Below are 12,460 nucleotides of genomic sequence, written 5' to 3'. Positions count from 1 at the left end.
GGGTATAAACTGCAGGGCCAGATATACCCCACTATCTCCAAATTAAGGCTTCAATAGCCAAGCCGTCAAATTTAAAGACTGTAAAAGCAGGGTGAAATATCGGACCTTGAGAGAGCAGGTCCGGACGCAGTGGAAGAACCCAAGGCCTTGCCACTGCCAGTTTTTGAATTTGTGCATACCTCTTCGGCCATGCTGCAGCTATCAGGATTACTGGTTTCCCCTCTAGCTGGATTCTGTGTAACAGAGGCGGTAGAAGCTGAACCGGAGGAAAGGCATAGATCAGGGAAAACACCTCCCAAGGAGTCACCAAAGCATCCACTCCGACTGTGAGCGGATCCCTGGTCCTGGACACAAGTCTCCTGAACTTGTTGTTGAACCTGGATGCCAACAGATCTACATCTGATACCCCCCAGCGATGGCAGATCAATGCAAAGATCTCGGGGTGTAAGGACCATTCCCGCGGAAACATCCGTTGACGACTCAGAAAGTGTGCCTGCCAGTTTTCTATTCCTGGAATAAAAAACGCCGATAGGCATGGAACAAATTTTTCTGCCTAGGATAGGATAATATCTACCTCTTTCTGGGCTGACCGACTTTCGGTGCCTCCTTTATGGTGTATATAAGCCACAGCTGTGGCATTTTCAGATTTTACCCTGACAGGGTAACTCCGAAGTCTGGGTGTCCAGAATTTTAAAGCCTGACAAACTGCTCAGATTTCCAAAATATTGATGAGAAGACTTTTCTCTACCCAAGTCCACTTTCTTTGGACAGTAGCCTTCTCCAGACCAGGGAGACTGGCATCTGTAGTCACTACTTTCCAGACTCCTGGAAGAAAGGATTTCCGTTTTTCAAAATTTCTGGTTAACAACCATCAACTTAGACTCTGATGTACTCTTGGTACCAGAGACATGCACTCCAGTCTAGGGACTGGACCTTTCTGGTCCAGGCTGACAGAATGTTGTTCTGCAAGGGTCTGGCATGGAATTGAGCATAGGGAATTGCTCCGAATGAAGACACCATCTTCACTAATAACCTCATGCAAAGACCTACGGAAGGATACTTTCACCTTCTTACTGAACAAACCAAATTCTTCAGGTCTGTGACCTTTCTTGATGGCAAGAATACTTTTGCCTGTATTGTATCCACAAGGAAACCCAGATATTCCAGACGCTGGACTGGCTGTAATGCTGACTTTGCCAAGTTAAGAATCCAACCCAGACATTCTAAGAACTGAACTGTCTGGAAAACATTCTGGCTTAGAGCCGAAGCCGATTGATCTATTAGTAATAGATCGTCTACATATCCTATTACTTATATCCCTTGAGACCTTAGAGCAGCCAATACTGGAGCTAGGATCTTTGTGAACACTCTTGGCACTGTGGCCAACTTGAAGAGCAGGGCCACAAACTGAAAATGACGGTTTTATACTGCAAAGCATACAAACCTTTGATGGGCCTGAAAAATAGGCATGTGAAGGTATGCATCCTTGATGTCTATGGATGCAAGCAATTCCTCTCCTTGCAGGGAGGCCATGACTGAACGAATTGACTCCATACGGAAAGTGCAAATGTTCAGAAACTGGTTTAGAGCTTTGAGATCCAGAATAGGTCTCATGTCTCTGTTTGGCTTGGGGACTACGAAAAGGTTTGAGTAAAAACCCCTGAATCTTTCATCCTCTGGGCACTTCTGTAATCACTCTTTGTGACCTTAAATGGTCCAGAGCCAGAAAGAGAGATCTTCTTTTTAGAGGATCTGCAGGTATGTTTGACGTTACAAACCGAGGATGCGGGAACACCCAAAATTGCAGTTTTTATCCATGCAAGATGGTGGAAATAACCCAGTTGTACTGAATTATTTCTACCCAGGCCTTCAAGAACCGTAGTAGCCTTCCCCCCACCACCCGATTGAGTGGGGGCGCCCCTTCACAAGGAAGGCTTAGAGGTAGACTTGGTAAATCTCTGGGCCCAGGGTTTCTTTTGACCTTGCCCGGAAGGCTTGGTCCTAAATCCAGAAGGCTAGGGCCGTCACAACTGCCTGGGATTAGAACCCCTAGGAGTGTGAGTGCTGGGAATCTTAAAAAAAGGAAATTTGCTTTTCCTTGTAACAGGTAGCAATGCACTCTTGCCCCCTTAAATCTTTTGGATATATTTATCCAAATCATCACCAAATAGGCGTTCTCCATGAAAAGGTAAGCCAGCCAGCAACTTTTTGCACGGTAATTGTGCAGACCAGCTTTTTAGCCACAGGATTCTGCGAATATGCACTGACAAAAGAGTAAACCGTGATATTTGCTGTGTGGAGTCTCTAAGAGTATCTACTGCAAAACAAAGTGTGAGACAGATCTGTCAAATCTTCCACAGACTTTCCTTGAGAAGGAACTGTCTTGGACACTCGCTTCATACGGTCTTTTAACCACTTGCCGACTGCCTAACGCCGATCTACGTCGGCAGTCAGCCCCTCACAGGCAAAGTGACGTAGGGCTACGTCACTAGCTTGTGAGGGTCTAGGGAGCGAGCGCGCGCCCCCGGAGGCCACACTCCCACTCCCGCGTGGTCACGGACCCCCCTGCGCGTGTGACCGGCGGACCCGATGTCCGCCGGTCACTCTGCGATCGGCGGGGGAGAGGGAGAAAGTCAGGCGGCTTGTGTAAACAAGCTGCCTGTCATTCTGCCCTGTGTATGAAGGATGATCATACGGTTCTACTATGTAGAACCGTTGATCACTCTTCATACATCTGAAGCCACAGCCAATCACAGTAGAAAGCACGCCCCTAGGGACACACATAGCCCCTCCCTTTCAAAAAAAGTTAACCCCTTCACTGCCAGTGTATTTTTACAGTAACAGTGCATATGTATAGCACTGATTACTGTAGAAATGTCACTGGTAACCCCAAAAGTGTCAAAAATGTCAGTCAAGGGTCCGATCTGTCCGCCGCAATGTCGCAGTACCGCAAAAAAAAAAAAAAAAAAAAAAAAAAAAATCGCAGATCGCCGCCATTGCGCGTTAAAAAAAAAAACGACAAAAATCTTTCCCTTTGTTAGTAAACGCGATAATTTTTGCGCAAACCAATCAAAATACGATTTTTGCGATTTTTTTTACCAAACATAGGTAGCATAAAACAAATTGGCCGAAAATGTTAAAAAATTTTGATTTTTACATTTTTTTTGGGGGAATTTCATATAAAAAAAATGTGAAAAATATTGCTATTTTTGCAAAATTTACACTCTTTTTGTGTTTATAGCGCGTGATCAAAAAATCACACAGGTGATCAAATACCACCAAAAGAAAGCTCTGTTTGTGGGAAAAAAAGGATGCCAAATTCGTTTAGATACAGCGTCGCACGACCGCGCAATTGTCCATTAAAGTCACGCAGTGCAGAATCACAAAATACCCCCTGGTCAGGAAGGGGGTAAAATCTTCCGGGGCTTAAGTGGTTAAAGGCTGTCAAACTCCTATAACTGCCACTGCTGGTTGTATCGCAGACCCTGCAACAGCAAAGGAGGCTTTTAGTAAAGATTGCAACTTCTTATCTGCTGGATCTTTAAAAACCTGGGCATTATCTACAGGACAAGTTAAACTTTTGTTAACTGAAGAAATGGCAGCATCCACAGTAGGTATACTCCATTTTCTTGTGAATTTTTTCTCCATAGGATACAATAGTGAAAATTATTTGGGAGGAACAAAAGGGAGGCAATTTGTATTCAGACCGGATCATTTCAGTGAGAGACTGAATTAACAATCTCTGGGATTGAGAGGCTGAATATGACTCCTCAAATTCTAACTCCCCAGAAGTTGAGACCTCAGCCTGACCTTCTACAGGGTCATTTACAGCTACTTCTTCCACATCCTCTGCCCAATCCTGAACTGAATCAGAAGGTGGCTCAGGTGGGGGGGATCGATCACGTTTCCTCCTATGTAATTAATATGGCTCTGTGTCCTGTGATGTACGATAAAAAAGCTGATCATTGTAAGCACCCCTGCTGGTGTTAAATGGTTTGTCTCATCTTTGTAACTGAATCATTCTGCTAGAGAGCTTGTTCTTTCGAAGAAAAAAAAAACAGACTTCCTGGCCGGATCACCAGATATAAATAGAAAAAAAGAAAGCCTAAAAAACAAAATGAATGCAGCCATCACATGTAAGAAATGGTAAGCTGAAATATAAAAAAGGGTTTCTTTTGGGTTGAATACCACTTTAGGGTTATCATTAGAGTTAGGGGGAGGGTTACAGCTAGGGTTATGGTTAATATGAAAGGTGCGTGCCTTCAGGTTTGGGCATCCAGCACTTTTGGTGACAAAAAGTAACAGCGGTAATCACCCGGTGTTAAGAGGTAACACCTTGTATTTCCAAGTCATACCTGTAAGGCTGTGAAAACATGGGATAGTGGTCTGGATGAGCGAGTGGATGTATCCCTAACTTTCTTCTTCACCCTGTCCATCAACTGAGAGAAGTCAGTGGGTGGGACTACGGTCTTTGTTCCCACATAGTGGATTGAGCTAAAGGCTTCAGGAGGAGTCCCCAACTCATGGAACCGTTTTAGTAGGTCTGTCTCTGCCTGGCCATGGACCTTGCTTCCTGCAGGGAATGAGACAATATGGAGAAGATAATGCAAGGGTATTATATACCAAAACAAGAAAAAAACAAATAAAAAAATAAACAAAAACGAATATTTAATGAATGTATGGACATCTGAGGGCTGAATCACTCACTGGTCTTCTATACCTTTAGAAACTGTAGCAGTGACATTCCAGTGACATTCAACTCAAGCAACCAACCTGACTTCCATGGTTCTAAAGCCTAAACATTTTTTACCTTAATGCAAGGAAGGTAAAAACTGTTTAGGCATCAGTTTTGGCCCCTCACCCCCCTTTTACTTATTTGAGCCTTTGTTCGATCCAGCCCTTTGGATGTATGCAGCTCTTCTGTCCTCTCACTTCCGGGTCTCGCTGGCTTTGCTGGGGCATCGGGAGCCATTGGCTCCTGCTGCTGTCAATCAAAGCCAGTGACAAGGAAGTGTGGGGGGGGGGGGGCAGTGCTGAGTCCGGCTTTCTGTGTCAATGGATGCAGAAATGAGGCTCAGCAGCGAGCACACACAAGTGAGCCAATGATAAGTGACTTCCCATGGCACTGGACAGAGGCCAGGAATTCCAGTGGGGGACCTGAGAAGAGGAGGATCGGGTGCTCTGTGCAATTCCATCGCACAGAGCAGCAAAGTATAGAGCTGTTTGTCATTTTATTTTTATTTTTTTAATTTTTCCTTTACAATCACTTTAAGGCCCCTTTCACACGTCCGGTTTGTTGTGACTTCCGGATTCCTGTGGCATGAATCTGTGAATTTCTGCTGCAGAATGACTGGGTTATGCGATTAGCATCGGCCGCTCAGCCCATTTAAACTAATGGTGGGCTAAAAGCAGCCGCTGCTAAAGGCACGTAGCCACACACAGAGCAATTAGCTGCAGTTCCCGGACAGATGTCTGAGCTTGGACCCAGGCAAAATGTTATACTTGCCTGCTTTGTACAATAGTATTGTAAAGAGCGCCCCCTAACCTTCTCTTCTGGGGGGGTCTCTTGTCAAATCCTCCTCTTCTCAGTGCGCCACAACAGGAAATTACTTCCTATGGAGGTGCCCCTACCAGGTTCACTTGTGAGCCAGAAGGTGTGCATCTATTGACGCAAATCCTGTGACACTGGAGCAGAGAGAGGGGCCAAGTCTCACTGTCTGTGTCAACAGATGCAATAGCGGAGCGAGCACGCATGGGTGCCCCCATGGAAAGTGGCTTTCCATGGGGGCAACCGACAAAGAGAAGGGGCATGGAGCACTGGAGGGGGACCCTAGAAGTAGAGGATCAGGGCTGCTCTTTTTTTTTTACTGGCGTATTGGATCAAGGGCAGAATCGTGGTCCAGAATCATTGCAAATCGTGGGATGCCTGTGCAATTCCCATGACTTGCAATGTCACCCCAAACGCAGCGTGAATTTGCCGCAATTGCAGTCTGAGGAATCGCGGTAAAATCAGGCAAACAGAATCGCGGGACACCTGTCGCCCAAATAAAGTACTATAACTTTTTTTGGGCGACAGGCGCCCTGGGATCCGATTTTGCCCATGATCTGATACGCCTGTATGTGAACGGAGCCTTACTGGAGACATCTGGGGTCTATAAGTCCCCAGATCTCTCCCCCTGCCCTTGAAAGCATCAGATAAAAAAAACTAAAAAAAAAAAAAAACATTGATCTGAGGCTTTAAAGAAAAAAAAATAATTGTTTAAATCCACCCTTAACCAGAAGTGACGTAATGCTGTCACTCCTAGCGCCCGATATCATAGAGGTGAGGAAAGACGATCTGGTCTCTCCTCACAGCCGCACAAACCGCAAGATCGTTTCCCGGGCTTAACGGTGAGAACCGTAAATCTGAGAAACACAAGTAAGCGAATCAGCCGCTCAGATCGATTTTAGTGAAAAGAGACTCGTCGGCTAGAAATAGAGCAAACCCTGCAGCTTGCCCACAGCAGATCTAAATGTGAAAAAAAAAAACACTTGCCATGCCATCGCTGACAAACACATAGAACTCATCAGAGTACTTGTTTTACCAAACCTTGGATTACAGTTTGACCCTGGCTTCTTACCATAACCCAGCAGATCAGTCCGAGAAGTCTCATGGAAAATTGTGAGGGATGGTCCAAGACTGGACAGTGTTACCTCCAGCCCACAGCGACTAGATAAGGCTTTTAGCTCGGGAGTGAAGAACTTCAAATAAGCCTTTGAGGCATTCCCCAAAAATTGGAACATGTCGTTGTGTAACCTCTCTGCCCTTGTTCTATATATCACTAGATCCGACACAGCCAGAACCTTCAGGAGGAGACGTAGGCGTTGGTTCTGTTTATCTGTGGCCCCCAGGAGACCTTCTGTATCCAGCAGAACCAAGGACAATTCTGGGTAGTATGAAGCCCATACCCCCACTGTGCAGGAATCCTGGGAGGGAGAGGTCCTGAAGATCTCCAGACCCCCAAAAAACATGTGGTTGAGGGTGTGTGACTTGCCATCTCCGGTATTACCGAAAATACTGAGAACTTTGACAGGTTCTTGTGGACTACATCCAAGTCTCTTGATAAAGTCAGCCACATCTTTTACCTGCAAACAAATAAAATGGAATTATACAGTCGCATTATTGAAAGTCATCCAAAGCAGGCAGGTCATAATGCATTTGATATTACCTCATAATGGGTAAAAAAAAAAAAAAAAACTTGACATGTTATGCTTGTGTTATGTTACTATATTATTCCTCTTATGCAAAGGTCGTCAACTGTTGTTCATGTTGGGCCAGAACAGCACACCATTGTTCTGAGATTCCAAAAAGGATGTATTCCCAATACAGAATTCCGTATAAACACATTCACTAAAACACTAAGACATTAACACCTAAAAGTCTACACGCTGGGACACCATGACGACAAGTCCGACTCCCAGCTCCGCAAACGCCGTCGTCTTCCGAAGATCCGACTAACTATCGTAGGAACAAATAAAAAGCTAGTAGTGCAAGAAAACACTGTTGAATAAAATAAAAGTAATAAAAAAACAGAAGAAAGGCCGAGAGCGTAGCCCCAGCACAGGGAAGCCTATCTTACTCCTAACTAGGCAGAAGACAAACTGAGTTGGGAATGCTGATAGCAGGGGGGTATTGGACCAGTGGTACGGCCCCTATAGGTGTGTTTATGTAAATTGTTTTGTTTCTAACAAGTCTTATGCCTAGCTTGCTCCTATGGATAAGAGGTCAATACCCATTGGTGAAGACTAAATGAGTGGGTGGCGACTGTCAGAGGACGTAAGAGAAAGGATGTATTCCCAATACAGAATACCGTATAAACATATACACTAAAAAACGAAGACATTAACACCTAAAAGTCTACATGTTAAACGCTATGGGTGGGGGTCTATTTATAAAAAATTTCCTTTCGTCCGGTTAACAGTTAGGCCCCTTTCACATGAGGCGGATCCACTCGGCGGACTCCGCTAGCTCAGCGGGGATCAACGAAGCCAGGTCCGTCTCTGCTCACTGTGCAGAGATGGACCTGTTAGAGTCCCGCTCTCCTCTTTGGGGAGATCAAATGAAAATGGACAGCCTGTCCGTTTTCATCCAATCCCATCTGCTGGATGGATGGCAAACGTATCGCCATCCGTCTGTTTTCAGCGGATCTTGTCAGATCAGATGCCAGGCGGATGTCAGCGGACACATCTCCGCTGACATCCACCTCCCCATAGAGGAGAATGGGTGGCCCGATCAGGTCCGCCTGAAAAACAGACAGACGGACCTGATCGTGTGAAAGGGGCCTTGGTGTAAACAATTAATCAGTGATAGCCACCATCTTCCCAGTTCTGCTCAGATTCTGTGTGAGCGGCTTCCTCTTCGCAGAGTGGGGTAGGTAGTGGTGCCTTTGTCTTCCCTCTTTATCTGTATTTTTTATTTACCGTAGTTATTTATTTTATACTTTTTTTTTTCATACTCTTCTCTGACTAGGATTAAAAACATACAAAGTATTTTTTCTTCATTCAGAGGAGAAAGACCGTACAGGGATGGGTTTTATTGCTGTAATAGCAAATCTTAGGCCATTACAGCCATAAGGTGATTGAGAGCCAGTCCTTTTTAGTATAAGGCCAGGAGGTGTCGATGACAGCTTGGTCCCCATGCTGGGAGGCACTTTCAGAGCAAAGGCAGAGCACATACTGTTTATATACAGCATCTCAGAAAAAGGCCCACTTCCACATATGTGTGAGCTTGGTAGAAACAAGCTGAACTCTAGATAAAGTAAAACTGTGACAGTGTGGGGTGAGGAGCGCCGATAAACAGCACTTCTGCATTTACATGTGACCAGCCATGATTGGACACAGCAGATCACATGAGTAAAGAGCCACAACATTGGCTCATTACCAAGATCGGGGTCGCCGCATTTCCTAGGAGCATGGCGCGGCCGTGATCGCCACACTGCGTGCCCCCACAGGTGCTCGAGAGTGGCTGTTCTGGGGCGCCGTCATATGACATCCTGCCAGAACGAGAGCTACACTGCTCCGCCATCATTAGACGGTAGGCAGGCGGCAAGTGGTTAAATAAGGACATGTGTGTTCCAGTGCATTTTACCATGTTCCAGTACAGTCCAGTGCAGAAAAAATGCAGCATGTTCTACTTTTTGTTTCTGGAACTGACTGCCATTGAAAACCATATAACCTAATATTCATAAATTTTTCATGCAGAAGAAAAACGCACTGGACTGCCTGTGGTGTGAACCGAACCTTAAGCTGAACTCCAGGAAAAGCAGAATCCGGTCTTGTTGTGGGGGGCCCCCAGGACTGCATGCCTGAAATACTCCTTTATGTCTCCAGGACAGGAAAAGCAGTATTCGGCTCAGTTCACACTGGTGTGATGCGGGAAACCCTGCAAATCCACTGCAGGTTCCCGCATTGCACCCGACTCGCAGGCAGTTCACACTACTATATGCCAACTGCTGGGAGTGTTAATACAAAGTTAATGACACCCCCCCCCCCCAGATGAGTTTGCCTATCACAGTGCGAACTGTCAACTATCAATTGCGAACTGTCAATTGCGAACTGTCACTCATGCAATCCGATTCTGGTGCGGACCAAAAAAAGGGTCCTGCACGAGTTTGGTCCAAATGCGATGCGAATTCAGCCATACAATCTGTATGGCTGAATTTGCATCGCACAGACATCACATGTGATTTGCACAGCAGTGCGAATCAGATGCAATGTCTGACATTGCTATAGTGTGAACTGGCACTTAGGACTCACTGAGGCGGGTGATCAGAGGCGGGCTAATGCAGACAGCGGATCAGATGGGAGGATCACCTGTCTAATGCAGACAGCGGATCAGATGGGAGGATCACCTGTCTAATGCAGACAGCCGCTCAGATGGGAGGATCACCTGTCTAACGCAGACAGTGGCTCAGATGGGAGGATCACCTGTCTAATACAGACAGCGGCTCAGATGGGAGGATCACCTGTCTAATGCAGACAGCGGATCAGATGGGAGGATCACCTGTCTCATACAGACAGTGGATCAGATGGGAGGATCACCTGTCTCATACAGACAGTGGATCAGATGGGAGGATCACCTGTCTCATACAGACAGTGGATCAGATGGGAGGATCACCTGTCTAATGCAGACAGCGGCTCAGATGGGAGGATCACCTGTCTAATACAGACAGCGGCTCAGATGGGAGGATCACCTGTCTAATGCAGACAGCGGATCAGATGGGAGGATCACCTGTCTAATGCAGACAGCGGCTCAGATGGGAGGATCACCTGTCTAATGCAGACAGCGGATCAGATGGGAGGATCACCTGTCTAACGCAGACAGTGGCTCAGATGGGAGGTTCACCTGTCTAATACAGACAGCGGCTCAGATGGGAGGTTCACCTGTCTAATACAGACAGCGGCTCAGATGGGAGGTTCACCTGTCTAATACAGACAGCGGCTCAGATGGGAGGTTCACCTGTCTAATACAGACAGCAGCTCAGATGGGAGGATCACCTGTCTAATACAGACAGCGGCTCAGATGGGAGGTTCACCTGTCTAATACAGACAGCAGCTCAGATAGGAGGATCACCTGTCTAATGCAGACAGCGGCTCAGATGGGAGGATCACCAGTCTAATACAGACAGCGAATCAGATGGGAGATCACCTGTCTAATACAGACAGCCGCTCAGATGGGAGGATCACCTGTCTAATGGAGACAGCCACTCAGATGGGAGGATCACCTGTCTAATGCAGACAGCGGCTCAGATGGGAGGATCACCTGTCTAATGCAGACAGCGGCTCAGATGGGAGGTTCACCTGTCTAATACAGACAGCGGCTCAGATGGGAGGTTCACCTGTCTAATACAGACAGCGGCTCAGATAGGAGGATCACCTGTCTAATGCAGACAGCGGCTCAGATGGGAGGTTCACCTGTCTAATACAGACAGCAGCTCAGATAGGAGGATCACCTGTCTAATACAGACAGCAGCTCAGATAGGAGGATCACCTGTCTAATACAGACAGCAGCTCAGATAGGAGGATCACCTGTCTAATGCAGACAGCCGCTCAGATGGGAGGTTCACCTGTCTAATACAGACAGCGGCTCAGATAGGAGGATCACCTGTCTAATGCAGACAGCGGCTCAGATGGGAGGTTCACCTGTCTAATACAGACAGCAGCTCAGATAGGAGGATCACCTGTCTAATGCAGACAGCCGCTCAGATGGGAGGATCACCTGTCTAATGCAGACAGCAGATCAGATTGGAGGATGGGTCTGATCAGCTGTCTCAATCAGCCCTAATACTGCTTTTCCCGTCCTGGAGACATAAAAGAGTATTTCTGGGCTTGCTGTGTCACCCCCCCCCCCCCCCCCCCCCCCATAACAAGGCAGGATTCTGCTTTTCCTGGAGTTCCCCTTTATTCTAAATCCACCCTTCTATCCTCTGATCTTTTATTTCCAGGAAATAATTGTTTTCTAAGTTTGATTAGTGCAGATCTCCTCCCTGCATTGTGTGTTGTTGTGACTCCAGGGAAGTCACGTGTTGGAGGAGATGACACAATGGTGGTGATCCTCCTCCATCCATCCCTCCCATCCCATCCATTGTATTCACACTCTGACATCATCACTCTTAAAGTGGCAGCAAAGCTCACTTCTCACCTTATATTAGACACAATAAGTACACCCGATGTACTAACTCCACAATGAGTGTGTATACAGATCACACACACTACATACACCCCGCACCGCCTGCCTACCTGCAGGTTCTCCTCCTCATCCACCAGCAGGAAGCTGAACTCCTCCTCCTCCTCCCCGGTCGGGGTCTTCTTTGGGGTGAGGGGGTCCCCCAGCAGTACAGCGGACATGGTGGAGGGGTGTCGGAGGATCACAGTCCGGGGACTCGATGGACACACATTGGACTCTGTGTACTTTCACTTTCTATGTTTACATAACATACCGGACGGCTGCACTGCCATCTAGTGCTGACTTCGCTTATTACAACAATGACGTCTGGGGTCTTCCTGTCAGGGCCTCAGTCACATCACATGACACCGACCTCCAATGAAATTCTATACAAATAAGATTTAGTTACCAGATGACACATGTAGGGAATCTGTACGAATTACGTTTACGAAAAATATGCCGAAAAGAAGAAACATTTCATATATTTTTTATATTAATGTAAAGAAACATTTTTATATATTAATGTAAAACTCTGTGCTTAGTGTAACATTATAGTAAAAAACAAAATCTTTTTATTTATGTAGTGAAAAATGTTATGTTTTTTTTTGCACCAGTTACCAAGTGCCTACTGGGCAATTTCACCCCCTTCCTGCCCAGGGCCAATTTTCAGCTTTCGCACTTTGTATGACAGTTGCGCAGTCATGCAACACTACCCAAACTACATTGATATTTTTTTCGTGGTATTTAATCGTCACT

At 46.3% G+C, this 12,460-nt stretch overlaps 1 protein-coding gene across 1 annotated transcript in view; it reads right to left on the bottom strand.

The window, feature by feature from the left end:
* The window catches only part of LOC309560195 (zinc finger FYVE domain-containing protein 1-like), a 54,148-nt gene extending 42,180 nt beyond the window's left edge, over positions 1 to 11,968 (bottom strand). Inside the window, exons 1-3 of the mRNA XM_082263768.1 lie at positions 11,779 to 11,968; positions 6,621 to 7,125; positions 4,356 to 4,573 (exon numbers count right to left, since the gene is read on the bottom strand). Coding sequence (XP_082119894.1) covers positions 4,356 to 4,573; positions 6,621 to 7,125; positions 11,779 to 11,886 — 831 coding nt within the window. The 5' untranslated portion in view covers positions 11,887 to 11,968. The remainder of the gene's footprint in view (positions 1 to 4,355; positions 4,574 to 6,620; positions 7,126 to 11,778) is intronic.
* Between the last annotated feature and the right edge of the window lie 492 nt (positions 11,969 to 12,460).

This window comes from Pelophylax lessonae (assembly GCF_965119305.1).
Source record: "Pelophylax lessonae genome assembly, chromosome: 7".
NCBI lineage: Eukaryota > Metazoa > Chordata > Amphibia > Anura > Ranidae > Pelophylax > Pelophylax lessonae.
This window is presented reverse-complemented; position numbering and strand designations above follow the sequence as displayed.